Source organism: Vidua chalybeata, chromosome 17 (genome assembly GCF_026979565.1).
Source record: "Vidua chalybeata isolate OUT-0048 chromosome 17, bVidCha1 merged haplotype, whole genome shotgun sequence".
Taxonomy (NCBI): domain Eukaryota; kingdom Metazoa; phylum Chordata; class Aves; order Passeriformes; family Viduidae; genus Vidua; species Vidua chalybeata.
In genome coordinates this window covers 3,836,206-3,856,212 of record NC_071546.1, presented here as the reverse complement: position 1 = coordinate 3,856,212, position 20,007 = coordinate 3,836,206, and the positions used below count along the sequence as shown (strand labels likewise).

At 44.5% G+C, this 20,007-nt stretch overlaps 1 protein-coding gene across 1 annotated transcript in view; it reads right to left on the bottom strand.

Annotated features, from left to right (window-relative positions):
- PTPRT (protein tyrosine phosphatase receptor type T) overlaps positions 1-20,007 on the bottom strand; it is a 442,398-nt gene that overhangs the window by 8,196 nt on the left and 414,195 nt on the right. The window contains exons 24-32 of the mRNA XM_053958427.1: positions 19,270-19,367; positions 17,441-17,557; positions 16,003-16,157; positions 14,346-14,481; positions 13,052-13,201; positions 8,783-8,956; positions 5,692-5,823; positions 1,796-1,921; positions 322-485 (exon numbers count right to left, since the gene is read on the bottom strand). Of these exons, the coding sequence (XP_053814402.1) occupies positions 322-485; positions 1,796-1,921; positions 5,692-5,823; positions 8,783-8,956; positions 13,052-13,201; positions 14,346-14,481; positions 16,003-16,157; positions 17,441-17,557; positions 19,270-19,367 (1,252 nt within the window). The remainder of the gene's footprint in view (positions 1-321; positions 486-1,795; positions 1,922-5,691; positions 5,824-8,782; positions 8,957-13,051; positions 13,202-14,345; positions 14,482-16,002; positions 16,158-17,440; positions 17,558-19,269; positions 19,368-20,007) is intronic.

Sequence of the window (20,007 nt, the reverse complement as noted above, 5' to 3'; positions counted from 1 at the left end):
CAAGTCCCTGCTCTGGGCTCTCAGCAGCTCTGTGCTCAGAGCTGGGTACATGGCAGGGCTGCTTCAGCTGTGCCTGCGCTCCAGTCATGAGACCTACAATGTACCAGGGCTCTTGGAGCTATTTCTCACTGCAATCAGTAAAATCCCTGGGCCAGGATATTATAATGCAGCACAACATTCAACTCGAAGTGTATTTTAAATGTACTTTAACTCCATTTTCCCCAGCTGAAACCTGGCAAACCACCAGATTTCCAAACCCACAACCCAGCTGTCTTCACACAGCAGCACGTGAGGCTGCAGACATTTCCCAGCCCTACTTACAGGCAGTGGACCACAGTGCGCCCGTCTCTGCCATCGTACTGCTCCTGCCACTTCTCCAGCCTCCTGACCACCTTCAGCAGGGAGCGCTTGGAGGGAGGGGTGTCCCTGTAGGCCGGCCAGCCGATGTACTGCAGGTGCTGCACGATGCGGTACCCGTCCTGCGGCTGCAACACAGAGCCTGCTCAGGGGCTGCACGGGGCCAGGGGAGGGATGGGCAGGGCTGGGAGCACTGCTTGCACAGCACCCTGCCCTCTGCACCTGCGCCAGCAGTGCTGGTGGTCTCCACGCTGGGTACAGTGCAGAAAGAAGGGCTTTTCTCCAACCTGGATAACAATTCTTACAGAGCCAAGCAGACACCAAATGCACAGGAGCCTTGTTTGGCTTCCAGGATAAAGTTTCATCAAACTGCACAAACAGATCAAATATCTCTTTGCTGGTTGACTGTGCTGTGCCATAGGAAGCAGAGGCAGCCCTCAAAAATTCTCTGGGGATTGTGGAGGGGAAGGAGCCTCACAAATTTGCTGGCAGTGGCCGTGGTGTTGGACATCGGTGAGTGCAGAGAGCTGTGAGCACACAGCACTGCCAGCCCTGCATCCATGGGCCAGCTCCATCTGAGAGCCACAGAGCCTTGGCCTGACCAGTTTTGTGACCCCCAGGCTTTCCCTGGGACACAGGAAGGTGTCTGATATCCAACCAGTTTATCAATTTCTGTGGCTGGACCACGAGTTTCCCTCTGCAGTGCCACACCTGAACAGCTGCACAGGCTCTGACCATGCAGACGCCGATGGGTTACACTGCATGGAAATAGAGTTTGCAGAGCCTGTTTCCATTTCTGACAAGAAAAAATGAAAGAGGAACAACAAAGGAAACATAATCAATCTGGGAAACAACTAATGAGAAAAAAATCCTCTGCTGAAGCCCTTTCCTGCAGCCCTGAAGTCGGATTGCCAGGGCTCAGTGTGCAGATAAACTTTGTTTCTATCATTTCAGCTGTCCTGGGGCTGAGGGACACAGACAAAGAGTTGCTTACAGAAATGGCAGTTGCTTATTTATAGGGAAAGCAGTGGCAGTTGGGAATCCCAGTCTAGCCAGTAAACATTGCATCTGTCTTCAGAGACACTGCCTGGGAGCTGACAGATGGAGAGCTGCTGACACCATCCCAGTTTATTTCCTGCAATACTGATGGCTTTATATTGGCTACTAAGTGATGAATTGTTCTCAAATATACACAGAAAAATGCTCACCATTTAAATACAGATTTTCAGCTCATATTATCCACTTGCTGCCTTCAGCCAAGAGTCCTTTAGCAATGCAGGCTGATTAAATGTTAATTAAAGGAAGTAGCTGCAGTGGAATTTCATTCCTAGGTGAGAGATTCTGCATCTCTAAACCACAAGTCTTGGCTCTGCTTCTTCCTCAAGCCAAAATGTGTTTTTGAGAATAACTAGGGAACGTGGAATTTCTCCTCTCTTACCCTGGCCATGTTGCAAATCCGGAATATCCGGTTGATGATATCTTCATCAATGTCCGCTGAAACAAACTCCACCTGGATTGGGCCATAACAGCAGGATGTCTTCTCTGGCCAGTACTGCATGCAGAGCTAGGAAAAAATACAACACCAAACAGAATTCTTAATTATTAACATATCCAGTCATTCCTTTTGCATCTATAACCAGCTCAAAATCCATCACCTATTTGTATATTGTGGCTTTGTTGAGCCACAAGAGAAGATCTCACTCTAACTCAGTAAAACATTTTATATCCTGAATATGAAGAAAAAAAATATTTTAAGGCCTGGACTTTTTTTCCTCTTTATTTTTGTATGAACACAATTTGGAACTGATTGAATTCTGGGTCTAGAGGTGCAGAGGAGGTGGCTGACAAATGAAGCTTCTGTAAGGATAGAGATTTAACAGGAACATTGAAAGATTAGTGTCTGTAGATAAATTTAATAGGAACCATAGAGATTTGGTAAAAATGAGGAAACAGTACAGAAACCAAGAAAATCAATCTCAATTCAAACAAACAGGAATTTCTTTTTTTCTGTAAAATAATTTTTTTTATTTTCTAGCTCTACCAGTGAGCAGGGGAAAGAGAGTGAGTTTATTCTGGGAGCAACAAGAGCAACTCGTTTCAGGGTGAACCACAACTGCACCTCTGAAGTTTGTGAAGCAGGCTGGGAGTCTTTTTCTTGTGCTGATATTACTGAGTTCAAAGGACAAAAAAACACCCTATGCACGCAAATTACAATCTAAGGATTTTAAATCCAGCTGGAAATAGATCATGACGCAAAAATATTTTGCATGAGATCTCATTAGCAGTTTCTGCTAAGATTGTATTTCTTTGTGGCTTTTTTTTCCTTCCTATTTTCAAGTGTAATTTTGTATAAGTTTTGAAACCCCCAGATGCTCATTTGAACTCGATCTCGAGCTTTTCAAGTTCAATCACTGCCAGCAACGACGTCAAGCGCGTGCAGGCGGCTGCATTAATTCTGCACTCCTGTTCCTCCTTTGATCATACAGGATTGAAACTGGGTGGGATAGTCACACAACCTTATGCATCTTTGTCCTTGTTAGTTTTTCAAGATTAAGCAAGCCAGCCAAGACCACACAAGCAAGTCCTTTGAAGGGTTTCTTTACTCTTCCTTCAGACTTTCAAGCTGCCTAGTGATCTCCTCTCAAAGCATCTGTCCCTCAGGCAGGGAGATGTGAGCTGAGCAGGAGTTTAGGTGCAGTGGAAAACAGAAAAAGATGAAACCTTTCCTTAGGATGGAAAATTTGCTTCTGCCAGAGCAGGTGTGTGAATGGCCACCTTTCCAAACACACAGGTGTATACACTGCTGCAAACTGCCTGCTGTGTGCTCTGACCTCCATGGGGGTTTATTTGCCTTTTCCCTGTAGTCAGGGCACAGCCTGGGATCAGGCATTGATGAACAGACAGGGAATGACAATATTGTCATGCAAGGACAGGGCAGGCACAGTGACAAGTTCTCTTCCATCAAACTCCTCTCCACAATGGATCTGATGATCTGTTGGAGGGTAGGAGGGACCTGCAGAGAGATCTGGATTGATGGGCTTGAGGCCACTCAGTCACACAATGGTTGTGTGTGGTCTGAAGGGCAGCAGAGCTGGGGAAGGGTCTGGAGCCCCCAGGAGCAGCTGAGGGAACTGGGAAAGGGCCTGGAGAAAAGGAGGCTCAGGGGGGAAACCCTCTCACTCTCCACAAATCCCTCAGTGTGCAGCCAGGTTGGGGGCAGGCTCTGTTCCCAAGGAACAAGGGATAGGATGAGAGGAAACAGCTTCAAACTGTGCCAGGGGAAGCTTAGATTGGCTATTAGGGAAAGTGTCTTCACTGAAAGGGTGATCAAGCAATGGAACAGCTGCCCAGAGCAGTGGTGGAGTCACCATCCCTGGAGGTATTTAAAAGATGTGTAGATATGGCACTTGGTGGCATGGGTTAGTGGTGGCCTTGGCAGTGCTGAGGTAACAGTTGGACTCAATGATCTTAGAGGTCTTTTCCACCCCAAATGATTCTGTGATATCAAACTGTCTCACAGTGTCCTGGGAGCTCATAAAATACAAACTTTAAAATCCCCCTTAACTTCCAGTGCCACCTGGGTGTTCTGGCATTGGCTGCACTCTCGAGGGAGGTGACACTGTGCTACAGAAACTGTCAAAGTGACTTCATGCACTGCCAAATCCCCTTTTCTGTGCCTACAGACCACATCATAGCAGCAAAACTTTGCTAGGAAAAAAATTTAAGCTTTGTGCAGAAAGATAGTCACAAGAATTACACTAGCTGGGGCTGAAAGGTTTGTGTTATCCCCGAACCAAGTGTGAGAAAGTGTGTCATTTCCAGAAAAAGATGGGTTTTGCTTTGAAGCGTCAGGGAAAAAAAAAGGTGAAATTTGTCTCTGGATTCAATGCCAAGATGCAGAATCAAGGAGATGGAAGAGGAAAACAGAAGATACAGAGGACACCTGGCTCCTCACAGAGTGGTGGGACTCTGCAGGGCACCAGGAGAGCCCACTGCTGAACAAAGCTGTCCCCGGGGTTGGAGTGGAATCCCACCGAGTTCCTGATGGGACATCCCCTTGAGGACTGGGGTGATTGGCTTCTCCATCACCATCCAGAAAAGAGACCGATGATTCACTGCCTTCCAGTGTGGTAAGACGAATGAAAAACGAATCCATGAAGTACCAACTGTTGAGGGCTCCTCTCCTCTCATTGAACAAGGGCTGTAATGGGTGAATTAACCATGCCAAATGTACTCTCCACACAAATTGCATGATTAGACCTTTTTGAAAGCTGTCATCCTCTGCCACTCATCAGCAAGGTGGCTGGAGACAGCAGGGCAGGAGGAATGGCAAAAGCTCCTCCCTGGCAAGCTCAAATGCAAAAAATAATGTTGTGTCCAGTAGCCAAAATCCAACTTAGACATGGAATTAAAAAGAAAAAGAAAAAAGAGATAAAAGGACTATATTATTCTCAAACTGTGCAAAGCACATTTCTCAGTACTACAGGATCATACTCAGAAATCTCAGGGGAAAATCCTTCAAATTATTTCAACTCTCTTGGTTTTATTCTTCTAGAAATGCCATATGAAAAAGGCAGGCATGAAGCACTCTGGGGCTGCAGTAGGGAGCATTTTCCTGAACCAAACACAGACAAAAATATGAAAGGGGAGAAAGTGGGTTTGGGAGGGAAATTTTGGCCAGCAAACACAAAGTAATTCTGTAATAGACAAAGTATGTATATAAAACTTTTTGATACTTTGAACTATATTTTACATAATTTTATATCAAAATATTTATATAATAAATGGGGAGACTTTATAGCAACTTTCCAGTACATAAAAGGGGCTTACAGGAAGGCTGGAGGGGGAAGGGTGTGGAGTGATAGGAAAAAGGGGAATAGCATTAATCTGAAGGAGGGCAGATTAGATGGGATATCAGGAAGACATTCCTCCCTGTGAGGATGGTGAGGCCCTGGGACAGGTTCCCAGAGAAACTGTGGCTGTGCCTGGATTCCTGAAAGTGTCCAAGGCCAGGTTGGATGGGGTTTGGAGCACTCTGGGATAGTGGGAGGTGTCCCTGCCCATGGTTGAAGTAAGATGGTCTTTAAGGTCCCTTCCCATCCAAACCCTTCTATGATCCCTGTTAATTACAATAAGAATTAGCTTACAAAGAGCCAGGCATATGGACTTATTCTCCATTAAAAACCCAAAACATCACCTATTACTTTCCAGCTCCCAGTCATTTATTTATTGGGGTGGAAGGGCACCCACCCCAATAAAATGACAGCAGGGACTCTCTGCAAACCCCCTGGATTTGAGAAGGGAGTGACATGCCAGGAATGAAGAGCCACTCACCTGTGCTGCATCCATCTCGTTGAGCATCACCACGGAGGAGCAGTTGTAATCAAACACCAGCCTCCAGAAATCTGTGATGGTGTTGGGCAAGGGGTGCTGGGTGACAATGAAGGCAGCAGGCTGCTTGTGGCTCTAACAAAAGAGTAAGATTAGTTAAAAAAAAAAAAAAAAAAAAGAAAAATCAATCAACTTTTATTCAAAGGAATATTATACCCGGGAGGCTGTGGGGAGGCAGTCTGAGCCATTTAACCAGATTATACAAATCACATCTCCTGCTCCTTGTTATCGCTCCACAATGAATGAACGCCTCGTAATGGGATTCTTCTGCTCCCAATAAAGACATTTCATTAAAGAAGTGTCACAAGAGCAGAGATTACCCAAATCAATTATTTATATTTTGAGACTCAGCAAATAATGCTAATTCTACTATTACTACTACTATGACTATCAGTAATATAAATAATTGGAAGGAAAACAGCTGGAAGCAAATGTTCTCCTTTGCTGCAGCGGCCTCGAGGAACTCCAGAAGGGATTAGCCCCGTCTGCTGGGGCTGCCTGGGGGTGCAGTGTGACAGAGGTGGCACGTTTGGATACCAGCCATCCTTTATGAACAGCAGTCAGAGCCTGTGACATTGGCATTTAATTTCTGATGTTATTCTTTCACCTCAAAAAGGCCCCCTGACCTCAGTCTCACTAAGCACGAAGGGGTGGAGCTGTGCTCCCAACCTCTGCAGGGCTGAGTTAATGAATGTTTGGGATGAAAGGCAACAAGCTGAAAACTTTATCGCTTCCCAACCACGGCAGGCAAGGCTTAAATAAGCCTGGAAACTGCACAGTCCTTTGTGCTGTACATCTGTGAAACAGACTTGAATCAAAAGGCACACTAATTCTGGGGTAAAGAAAACAAAAAAGCACAAAAAAACCCTCCATCAGAATAAAATTTTGGATTTAAAGTGAAGAAATAAATGAAATCCTAAAGTATTAAGCTGCCCATTGTGGGGTTTGCCTTTTCTCCTCCATGTGAGGCAGATGTGGGTGGAAGTGCTGGGCAGGGAAAAAGGGGCTTCTGAGTGTGCACGTGTGAGGAGGGTGGTGGGACATGATGTACAGAAAAGGAAAACAAAAGGATTTCTTGGGAAATTTTCATCTGGAATTGACTTTTGTCCCCAGTCTGTATTCCACATCTAGAAACACCAGAATGGGTCAAAAGTTGTGAAATACCAGACAGTGGTGGCAACAGAGTGGCAAATAAAATACTGAGGTTTATCTCTTAATTAAACACCAGAATGTTCCTGCTATGGTTTTTTTTCATGATGTGCCAGTAGCAAATCTAGCTAAACTCTTGGCTGAAGCTCACGAGTGCTTGTGGGGTTTGCCATTAGGAGAAAAAGAAACCCTCCCCAGCTCCTTGCTACAGGTGAGGACCCAGTTTCACTGTCCTACTTCAAAGGGAAGGTGACACAGAGGTGTGAATTATTCATGCAAGAGAACATGTGTGGGATTGTGGGGCAATGATGATGTTAGGGACACATAAATTCTTATTTTTCTCTGAACCCCATGGATCAAACACAAATTTATCATCCCTTCTTCATGGCTTGACTCGTGATGTGACTTAAGTCTCATTTCTTAAGATTATATTCCATTGTTTTAGAGGAGGTTGAGGGACACTTTTGCTCCTTTCAGGGCAATATGGGATGGATGGAGGGTGTCCTCTAAGAGTCCCTGCTGAGTACGAGACTTCACACCTCAGCAAGAACAGCTGTGAAAATGTAGGATTCTGGCTGTTCCCCTGTGATTATTTTTGTCCCCAGAAGTTCCCGAATCCTTTATGGAAAGATAAAGGAGAGCCAAAGAACATCATAGCAGCTGAATTTCAATGACAGGTGAAAAATTGCTTTGTACTAAAAGAAATTAATCCACTGGAATTTTTTGGGGAAGGATCCAAATATTAGCAAAGTGATTTGAGGTAACGAGGGCTAAAATGTCCAAACATTCCCAATCCCTAAGAAACCAAAGACTGGATTGTGCTTCTGCAGCTGTGCAACAGCACTAAACACACTTTGAAAAAAACAAGATTCCTTAGGCGTGTTTGCAATGAAAACATCACAATCTTGCTGAAAAAATCTAAAATAAATTCTGTGACCGTTTGACTGAATATCTTAAATGCAACAGCATCGCTGTTTCCCAAAGATTGAAGAACAGACAAAATTAAAAAACAGAGACCCTGCTGCTGCCAGGGAAAAAATGATGGCATTTCACCCTGGATCATATTTACATATACTCCAACTGCAATAATTAGTGGCTTTAAAGACATTTGTGTCCAAAGGCAGCACAGCAAAAAGAAGCCATCAACATAATTCATCCTCCACAAATGACCCGTGCTGTGAGATTCCAGGCTATAAACAAAGCAAGGGAAAACGCCTTCGGACAGAGTCACATCAGCTCAACTCACTTCCTTTAGCCTGAAAATATTTTGCACATTTGATCCCTGCACTCCCACAGTCTCAACTGCATAGAATCATATCAATCACTCACTCCACACTGCAAATTATCCTTTTCAAACAGCTGACCTGGCAAACTTTTCTCTTCCCAATGGATACAAAACCAGTGTATGGGAAGACCTGTCCCCCCACTTTTTTGTGCATCTACCTTTCTGTGATCCAGCCTCAGACTGCACAATGAGGGATGCCTTTGCCAAAAATTTTCTACCAATGTGGTGCAGAACTAGGGTGTGTGATCGCAGAATAACAGCAGGTAACAGAATATGCTGAGTGGGAATGGACCCTCAAGGATCATGGAGTCCAGCTCCTGGCCATGCACAGCAGCATCCCCAAGAGGGCCCAAAAGTATTGTCTGAAAGCCTCTTGAACTCTGTCAGGCTGCTGCTGTGACCACTTCCCTGGGATAACCATACTCTAGAGGACATATTTTGGTGACAAAGAGAAAATTCATTTGTTTTGCCCAATTTGGAGATACCAGACTCAGAAACTACAGCTAAGTATTTTTCTTTAGATCCATTCTCCCAGAAAAACATCATGAGAGAGAATAAAGTCATGGCGGGCCGCGCTGGGCGTGCCAGAGCAGTGCTTACATCCATGAGTGCAGCATTGATGTAGTTGCTGGACTCCCCATCCACGGAGATGAGGAAGGGCAGGCAGCGGTCCAGGGGCAGCACGTCCATGCAGCGGTTCTTGTCGTGGTTGCGGGGCAGCAGCCCGATGCTGCAGTCCTCCGGCCGCACCCGCGGCGTCACGATGTTCAGGGTCTGGGCAGGGCAGGGAGAGGGGAACAAGGACACAAACAGGCTGAGTGCCTTGCAGTTCACTTCCAAGAATCACAGAGTCACAAGGTTGGAAGAGACCGCCAAGACAACTGAGTCCAACCCAGCCCCAACACCTCAACTGAACCAGTGCCACATCCAGTCTTGTTTCAAACACACCCAGGGATGGTGACTCCACCACTGCAGAATTCACATTCTCTGAACAGAGAGAGACATGATTTTCTCTCTCAGGATTTTTCCTGGGAAGCTGTGAGACGCAGTGAGAACGCCCAGAGAAAGAAGAAAACAATTCTTATCTCTATTGGCTGCTCCTGTTGTTTGGCACATGTGGAATGTGTTATGGAGATTGTTTACCCAAGAGTGATTTGTTAATTGGACACTGGTGATGGATGTTTGGATTGATTGGCCAATTGGGTCAAAGCTGTGTCCTGACTGTCTGGAGACAGTCACGGGTTTTTCTTTACTATCTTTTTAGTATGCTATAGTTCTATAATAGTATAGTATTAATGTAGTATAATTTAGCTTAATAAAAGCAATTTATTCAGCCTTCTGCAACATGGAGTCAGAGAGGGTTATTCCCCCTTCAAAGGTCCCTGCTTTGATACACCACCTCCCTGGGCAGCCATTCCAGAACTTTATCATTCTTTCAGTGAAAGACTTTTTCCTAACATCCAACCTATATTTGCCGTGGCACAGCTTGAGACTCTGTCTTCTGGTTCTGCCATATGAGGAATACGTTTGCTTTAAAGGAACTCAGAGTAGCAGAGCTTTGGCTGTTGCATATAGGAAAAGACTTATAAAATAAGGGCCTTGATACCCTTGCAAAATCATGGCTCAGGCCTGCTACTTCAGCTAAGCAGAAAAGGGTTGTGGGAAAGTGACTCAGCTGAATTAGAGGTAGAAAATCAAGTTACAGAACCATCACGTGCTCACTTGGTGGTTTATGGTGATTGGTTGAATTACATTTGTTGTGCTTAAATGGGGTGTAACTGCTTAAAAAGGCCTGGTTTTTGTAATAAAGGGCTCTCCTTTGCACCTGCCTGGGGACTCTGTGTTACTCAGCTTAAGAACATTTGGCATCCCAGAGATAAAAAGGAAGAAGCACTAAGAAGCTTGTTGCTGTTGTAACACGTTGTGTTTTGCAGATTGTCCTGAGGAACTCTTCCAAACATTGTTAGCTCCAGCAAAAATTGAAAGCACTATAGATGTCCCAAACATTTCCAGTTCTAAACCCACAGAGCAGCAGCCAGATAACATTTCTGTTCTTTCCTAGAGGCTGGAAATAGGTGTCACAGGTATAAGATGCAGATTTGAGCTGGTGATGGAGTGAAACCGCCTCCTGTTTCTACCATCCTTGGTAAAAGGAAAGGATGGAAGCACAGATTTGTTTGTGTGGAAGCACAAACCCTCCCCCTCTTCAGGTGGGTCCTGTGCAGGCTTACCCTGAATATTGACCACCCAGCAGGTCAGACTGTTCAGAGCCTTTGGTGATGCCTCAAACTACTGACTTACCTTATAAAAACCTACGATGAAATGTCGTTTTGAGGTTTTTGAACAGAAAGGTCTATTTGTTTTATATATTACTTAGATTGCTACTTTCCTTTTGAAGTGACACATAGGATGCTTCACTTACATAGTCATACCTAATCTCTGGGGCCTTGCTGTCAGTCTCTACTGTTATCTGCCTTTTCCACAGCTTGACAGAATATGTTTCTTTAAATCTATTTTACTTTTGTGTTCCCCATTGTGGAGGCCTCCTGACAAACCAGTCCAGGTTGGTCTGCAAGGATCAAAACTCAGAAATCAAAGTGAAGGAATCTTAGCACCAGTGCTTAAGTGGTGATAGATCAATGGCTGTCTGATGTCATTGTATTTTCACTTTTGCATCTCCCCTTCCTGAGCAAAGCCCATGGAGTCCAACAGTGAACTCTCTGCAGCCAGAAGAATACAAAATATTTACAGGCCAAAAAAATCCCCAAAAAAACCCGAAAAGCTAGACTTCTGCCACAGAGAGGTTATGAATGAAGAAAAGAGGAAGGTCAAACAATCCAAGATAAAAGAATGTGTCAAAGTATAAAACTTGAATATAGTTGTTCTAAATTATTCAGGTTCTACATTGTCTGGAGATGGAAAGCAGGGAGTCTGGCTGGGGAAACAACATGGAATCTCAGCTCTCTGACAGTGCAGATAATCAGGCAGGTAACTTGCTAGTGATTTACTCCTGCCTATTTTATGCTACTCCCCTCTCTCTCTTGTTCCTGTACTGATTCAGATTACAAAACATCTCCAGAGTGAGCTTTCGTATGTCCAGACAACATGTAGAGCATGAGAAATACATCCAGCCTTACCTCAGGGCCAGTGGGACCTAAATACCACAAACTGCAAACACAGATCTATAGTTATATCAACTGGTTCCTAAAGATTGCAGCAGAGATACCAGCTTTTGCATTAAATCCAGACAATCAGGGCTGAGGAACGCTCTGAGCCAAAATCCTGTAAAAATAGATTCTACAACAAGACAGACACTGAACCTCTTATGCAAAGCACAGTGGAGCAGTTCCTTCCCACAGGAGCTGCCAGCCCCTGGCAGCTCAAAAGAACAAGCACAGAGGTGACAAATCCTGTCTCATATCATGACAAAATACACCCAGCAAGCGGTGGCTGTTTTTTTAATGGTGTTTTTTTTTAAACAGCATTTGATGAAGTTCGGCTCTGGCTCCTTCATGCCAAACCAGAAACACTTTTACAGACCTGCTATCACTTGACAGAACCAGATCTTTTTTTAATTGAACTGCCATCAGTTGGGATCCACATTCTTTATCTCACTATACCAACCCCGATGATGCCCTGTAAGGCTTCAAATAAAAGACACACATTCTGCCTTTACATAGAGAGGGAGGAAAAGAAACCTCTGACTCAGGCTGGGGATCCCAAAAGACATCTTGCTGCAAAAGACACTTTCCTGGGAGAGGAAAAGCAATTAAAGCAATCTCCACTTTTTTACTCTGACTATGAGTGGCCTCAACAAATTGTAGATGTCTCTTTCTTTCCTATCAAACTCACCTTGCTCCAGTTTTCCCACAGCCTTGTTTTTTCCCCACATTGATGTTGGCTCAAACTCATAGATCCACAGAATTTTTTGATTTGGAAGAGACTTTAAAGCCCATCTATTCCACCCCTGCCATGGGCAGGGACAACTTCCACTATCCCAAGGTGCTCCAAGCCCCATCCAATCAGGCCTTGGACACTTCCAGGGATCCAGGGGCAGCCACAGCTGCTCTGGGCACCCTGTGCCAGTGTCTCTTCAGCCTCACACTAAAGAATTATAGATTCATGGGGAATAAGACAGGAAAACTTAGTTCAGTGTTCAGAATTCTGGGTGAATTCTCCACTTTGTGAGAGGAACAACTGCACAGGGCCCATGGCTGGAGTGTCCCAAGCCCATTTACCAGGGTGGGATAAGCAACAGGGACAGGAAATAAAGGAGGGGCCCACATTTTGTTGCTTGCCCTGGGCAAAGAGCACTAATGGAGCACTTGTGAGTTTTACTGTCCATCATTTTGGGTCTCCTCACCATGTACCTGGCAAAACATTTGCAGTGAACTGAGGGATTCATTCATATTTAATTGAAAATTAACAATAGCCAAAATAATGCTCACTGAGCTCTCTCTCTCTCTCCTGTATGGAAGGTTGTCAACAAGTTGATTGTCAAAGCTTGGAAGCACCATATGAGCCACAAGAATGGATAATAAGGCACCTTGAGGCATAAATGTTTCTGTATAAATTATGGAAGGAAACGAACAACACAAAGCTCATTAAAATAAGTACAACATTATGTGTGAAAATTAGTACCCTTGCTCTACTGGAGTGATGGGGACAATTTTTTCCTTGCTGAAGGCTGAATAGTCCATGCTCAAAAACAATGCCTGACCCAGTAGTGCAACAACAAAAATCAACTGAAATCAGACCCTGGCTCAGTGTCCCCCTTGTCTGCTCTGCTGGAAATCACAAAATAACACACGGAAATTGATTAAACACCTTCAATACACCAACTGCAGTGACTGAGACATATGAAATTACCTGAAACTCATCTTTTATCTGGCTGGAATTGGTCTGTGGATCCAGTCTGCTGATGTTGTAATATATGGATCTGAACTCACAGACTGGAATGGCTGTGTTGCCACAGAGACATGCCTCCAAAATGGCATCATGGACAAACACGTACTGCTCCTGCACAGGGGAGGAGATATTAAAATTACATTTTTAATATAGATCATGAAATATCACTCTTCATTTTATCTTAAGTCATGCCCAATATGCATATTTGGCTCTGTTTCACGTGGAGACAAATTACACAGTGTGCTGTGTGACAGCTTTGTGAGCATATTTCATCCATCATTGAATGTGAGGTCTCACTCATTTCAGATTTACAAGGAAAATGGGAAATCAGCACTCTCAGGAATGTTGGGACAAAATGGGGGTGGGCTGAGGAGGACATCAGGGTGTAAAGCCTCTCTGCCCACAAGGCAATGGTCACCTCCAATAACACCAGAGAATCACAGAATTGTTTAGGCTGGAAAAGACCTCTAAGATCATGGAGTCTATCCCAGCACTGCCAAATTCACCACTGAACATATCCCCACGTGTCACATCTGCATGTCCATTAGATTCTTGCAAGGGTGGTGATTCCACCACTGTCCTGGGCAGCTGTGCCAAGGCTGGACAACTCTTTAAATTAAGAAACTTTTCCTAAAATACAATTTAACCTTCTCTGGCACAGCTGTACAGAACTAATAGGTTTCTTCTGGGTTCTGGGTATTTTGGGTAAAACTCTTTCCCTAAAGTAAATATGGGAAGTCCAATAAAGTTAACAGCCCCTCTCTGTTCCAGACTATTGTCCTGTCCTTCAGGAAGGGAAGGGGTTAAGGGACACACATAAAACCTGTGCAACAGGATAACAGTTCCACAGGAGTTTGTGCAGCTGCCAGACACTGTGTGATGGAGCACCTTGCTTAATCAGCACCCAAAGCTTGAATCAAAGACGTTTTGTTTGCTTAGCTTGTAATTGATATACACTAGGTACTACTGGAGCCTGAAGTGTTCCTATGAATGAGTCATGAGAGGCTTCAGGAGCTCTTTTTTCCTACTATGAGAATAAAATTAATCAGCAATGCACAGACCCAAACTTCGAGGTTTGCCCTCCTGTCTTGGAGGCCCCGGGTAGCTGCCAGTGAATTGATTCGGTGCAAATCCGGGCATGCTTAGCCACCAAAAGTTCTGCATAATCAAGGCACAGTGTTGACTTCAGAAATTGCTGGGCAGAGAAGCTGACAGGAAAGCAGCACCTCATGCAGGGAGAGCTGCTGGCACCCACCTCTGTCTGCACCAAATTGACCCTTTGGGAGCGCAGCTCTCGCACGCAGTTGAAAATATCCACCACGCCCTCGTTCTCTGCCATGTCCAGCATGATGTCAATGGCAATAAAGCACCCTGTCCTCCCGGCCCCAGCACTGGAAAAGAAAAAAGCAGGAGGATCAGTGTGACCAAGGGGCCGTGGAGAGGCAGGGCTCTGTGGAGGAGACAATAGCAGCAGCACACACACTGCCATCCCCTCCTGGGAGCTGCTCCCGCTCCCTGCAGGATTCACTTTTCAGGATTTAAGAAAATGAGGGGAAATAGTATTTCTTGAAAGGGAAGCAGAAACAAAAGCTTTGTGTTATTGAACATCAACAAAATATTGCAAAAATACTCATTATAATTTTACAGGTCAGGTCACCTGTACAAAACAGACACAATTCCAGAAATTTTCTTCCCTGGGACTCTCTAGAAGGCATGCATACATTTACTCCAGTGGGCATGATGAAAGGAGCTCAGTCCTCCACCTCAAATGCTTCTTTTCCCTTTGGAATCCAGAGGAGTTTGGACCCTGAGGAGGGTGATTTGAAGTTATGGATTGTAAATCACAGAGAAAGGAGCTCGAGGCTACTTGAACCCTTCAGTTCAGAGCTCCCCACTGCTTGTGAGAATTGGGCCATCTCCTGCAAAACTGTGTTGTCATTGTGTCCTCCTTCCCCTCTGGGAAATCATCCAAGCTGCTTAGGTGTGAAGGATGGAGAGAGGAGAAGTCTCTTCACATTACTCTGAAGGAAGCAGAACTCTGCTCAAACCAGGGAAACTTCAGCTGCACTGAAAACTCCACCAGAGCCGAAAGCAAGGAGATATGAATGACCATAAATTAATGGACCAGATTAATCAACTGCTGAATAGTGAGAAGATATTTTTCATTTGCAGAATTTTAATGAATAAGTGGCATTTCCTCTCCCTTTATCTCTCAGCTTTTCAGAATTTTAACAAATAGTTTTAACAGTTCTATATTTAGAGGATCCTGGCACTTCATAAATATCGAACAGTGATCTTATCCAGCCAGGCATCAGTGGGGAGAATTTGGTAATTACCACTTAAAGCAAGTCATTAAAATTCAAAAGCAGATAAATAACGTAGAGGAAATGGCATTTATTCATTAAAATGGGAAGGATGAAAAATCTCTCCTTGCTTTCTTGGTGACAATGATTCAGGTTCAGACACCTTCCAGGGCCAGCCCCGTACCATGGCACCAAAGCAGCAAACTCAGGCCCTCAGCTGTAAATGAAATCTCTTCTGCCAACTCCTCAGGCTTAGCATTACTTGATTATAAAACTGACTCACTGCTTGCTAAAAAAAAAAAAAAAATTTTCCAACAAAACAAAACACCCACCCAATCCAAAACTGCTTAGAAAATATAAGGTTTAAGATTTTCCTTTTTAAGGTAGTTGTGGGATATACTTTCTCTCTCTTTCTCAAGACATGGAATGGGAACTAGAGGCAATTCCCTGTGGATGGAATGGATTAGGGGTGAGATTTTGGGACAGCCAGCTCTGCTTCAGCGAGGCCCACAAATGATAGCCTGAAACAGCTGCTGGTTATTGCCAGGCGAGAAGAAAAGAGGGGAAAGCTGCTGGAGGAGGGGCTCAGGTGGAGGAGAGCTGGCCTACCTGCAGTGCACCACGATGGGTCCTGCCTCGGGGGGGTTGAGGAACTTGACCTGGCGGACGAAGCCCAGGAGCCCCGTGGCGTAGCAGGGCACGCCGTGGTCCGGCCAGCTGGTGAAGTGGAACTGCCGAATCTCCCGGATCTCATGGTAGCCTTTCTGAGGAGACAACACAGCCTCTATTTCTCTCCCATCAGACTCCAATCAGCATATTCTGCTCCCTGCTGCCTTCCCTCGTGCAGAAGGATAACAGGCACTGAGCTCTCACTATGCATGGAAACGTGTCCCAAGCTGCTGTTGACTCTAAAAACATTTTCAGCCAAATTCCAGATCCCAGTGAAGAAGGTAACGCTCACCTGAGGGCTGGGAAGGTGGGTGCAGGTTGTCAGTTCCAACCTGTGCTCTCAGAGCTCATACCCACCTCATCAGGGTGACCTCAGTCCTAGCACTCCATGGCTGTGTTCACCCACAGCTATAAACCACCAAAAGATCACTCTTAAATCTTGATTGAGCCACTGAAGCAAGAGTCTGGGGAATGAACACGCCGAGAGTGGGCATGCCCCAGGTAACAGCAGATTTTTTGCCACCTCCTGCCAAAAATTCTCAGTTTGAGATGCTGCTGGCAGTGAAAAGGGCAGGAATTGGTAGCCAGAACCATCTTTTCTGGGGAGAGCAAGTTGTTGGTATGTGGAAATCACACCTTTATCTGCCCTACAAAGGGTAACCCAGAACTCTGGGTCAGCTGTTTTTTATCGTACAGGAAATGTGGGTGTAATCCAGCAGCAGCTCCTCTGGCCTGTCATTTTTTTGCATTAGCATTTCTCAGCACATTTTTCAATGATTTAATGAAATATGGAACTGATGTATCAGAAAACTGAAACAATATTCCCAGCGTGGCTGAAGTTCATTGAGCAGGAATTTTGGAAAAGCTTTAAAACCACTTACTGAGTGTTTGGAAAGTGATTTGGACAGACCTGGAATACTCTCACACTTAGACTTCCAATTTCTAATTACAAGTAACAAAATCTTCCAAATCCTGCTGGTTTGGGGATAGTTTTTATACTCTTGCTTTTATTATATTCTCATTTCTGATGAAAAGGGACCCTATCTGGCATCCAGTTTAAGTGGTACCTTTTTTCCTCTGCCATTTGCCACTGTGAAACAAGGCAGTTATTATTCCTGGCATACCATCAGCTATCTGCTGCCTTTTGGATGAAGTTAAACTTTATGCACTGTGGATTCTACTTTCGTGGCTACATCAAGATGTTCCTGTAAAATCATTTGTTCAAAAATGGAATCCCTGTCAAAAATTTAGTTTGCTGAAGTGAAGCTTGTCCAAATAGCACAGCTCCCATCTCCAAGAGTGTTCTGGATGTGTTTCCCAGAGTTTCTGAGCACAAATGAAGTGTGTCACCATTTCAGCTGCCTGAAGACCTCCTTACCTTTTGGACAGTGAAGGTACGTATGACATACTCTGCCAATGGCTCTGTCTCAATTAATGTGACTTTAATATCTCCATAGACTTCTGTGTCATCTGGCCAGTATCGAACACACTTCACCTGGGGGCAAAAGGAAAATATTGAGAGGAACAGTTCAAGTTGAGTCAGAGCTGACCTACATTTTCCTCCACTTTCAAGCTGAAGCCAAAGAAAATTGGGCTTTCTTTGCCAAAATTCACTGTATAAATTAGATCAGAATTCCTTTACCATACATAGAAACCACAGGCAGGACTTTTTTAAAGTTCCCTTTGTTGTCCATAAAAATGCAAAGGATGCATTTAGATTTTTTTTTTTTAATCTTTGAATTTCCATACATGCCTGGCCCATATCAGATGTACAGAGCACCTGACAGTCACCACCACCATCCCTCTTGAGAAAATTCTTTGCTACTGCTCCTGTAATTCTGAACTCTCTCTCTTTAGCCAGAGAATTTCAGTGCATGGGGATTGTGGGATATGTGTTGAGGCACTGAATTTGTTTGACTCTGAGCTTTCTTTATCAGATGTGGACACAAACTTGGCATTTTACCAGCTGTGACAGGCTTAGGTTAAAGCTCAAGAGAGAAATCTCCTGAGCAGGTAAACATACCCCAGCTTAGCCAGTTCTAGGAGCCATGTGCAAAACCACCAAAAGAAATAAAAGCAAGGCTGTGAAGCTCCAGAAGGGATATTTAGGCTAACAAAGACTATCAGGTTATTAAATGCTCTAGCATGAAGACTGGAACAATACCTAAAGCTGAAGCAATTAGCTGCAGCAAAGCAGGCTTCATGTTCTGGTTCCAGTCATAATTGAAAGGGGTTTTATAAATATTAAATATGATTAATGTAGGTTTGTTGTGGGTTTTTTGTTGTTTGTTTTTTTTTTTCTTTTACACAGAGGCATTTATTTTGAACTGAAGTGTCAGTAGAAGGTAAAATAGAATAAATAGTAATAAATGAACAGAAGCAGCTGGCATTCAACCATGAGATCTAAGGGAAATCAAACACAAAGCAGCTGAATTACTAATGGCTCGGAGTAAACGATAATTTAAATTTTTCTTAGTACCAAAGCAATGGAAAGTGACAAACATCAAGACAAATTTTTTTAAGAACTCCAGTTTCTGGGTGAGAACATCTCTAAAACAAAAACCATGCTGGGAAAACCACCTCAGACATTCTGCCTTCTTATTTCCTGAGGTCCAGCCTACACCTTTTGATTTATCCATGTTTGGTCCCATTGGGAATTGCCTTGTGCTGACACAGGGATGTCTGGTCCTGGTCAGTCCAGGAGAGAGAATTGCTGGGTGTTTAGGAGGCCAACACTGCTGGGTGGTCTCAGGATCCACAAAAACCTCAACCCCCAGGAACAGTGACCTCAGGAACTCCAGGCTTTGGACTCTCATGCCAAGAAGTCTTGTGGTAGTTGGAGCACCAGTCACACATCCTCACTCCTCTCGATTTTTAGAGGAGTATTCAAATCATCAGATAAGGAATAACTATTACAGAAGTACATCTTTTCCTTCTGTACTGAGGAAGGAGACAGCTTCTGAGCTAGCATAAATGTGTATAACTCTGCCAAAGCCCAGACTTACAGCAGGAACATGATCCTTATTAGTCTGGAAGGGAAGCAGCTAAGTATTACAAAATCCAGCATTTTACAGAAAAACCCAGGGTGGATGAATTCATTCCCTTCCTGCAGGAAGCAAAAGGCATTTTGCTGCTGAGCTCTCCTGAGCAGCAGCTGTGTTAAACACAGCCCTGGTCTGGTTTTACACATTGGGAGTGGCACCTTACCCTGCCCACTTCCACCAGGTTGGTGACCATGACAACACTCGCAGAGTTTTCTTGCCAAATCATTCTCCAGAAATCCTTCACTGTCTCTTGCATCGGCCCTGGGGCAGGAGAGAAGACAGAAAGGACATCTCAAGAGAGTGCATGGAATGCCAATAACCCCTTCCAGCTGTTCTCCAGCCCTTGTCCTGTTCCCACAGGATCCTGCTGGCTCTCAGAGCATCCCTCTGTCATTCAGGGTTACAGACACGGACAGCCTGGAGCTCTCTGCGAGGTCAGACCCTTCCTCCCAGCAGGTATTTAAGGTTCCAGCGTGGTGGCAACAGAAGTGATGGCTCCAGGAGGAAACTCTGTATAAGTGATGGGACAAGGATGTACCCCACACTGAAGCTGTATTAAGGCTGTGTTGTAATTCACACCTGATGCAGCACACCATTTCACAGTTCAATACTGATTGATTATGAAGGAGGAAGGAAACATGCAGAAATTAGCTCTTTCCTGAAGTTTCCCCCAGAAAAATTTAGGTTCCAATAGCCAACCAACCAGTGCTCACAAGAGGTTTATCAGTCTGGAGCCTCTCCCTGACCTTATCTCCTTTCTTACAGGAAACTCTTCAGGTGACTTACAGAAGGTTCAAATGCATTTCTTACTAGCCCCCCTCAAAGGCTCATCAGTCACAGCTTATTCACACTGCCCTCCTCAAGCAGGGTAAACCCAAGACCCACAAAGTCCCCTGTAGCT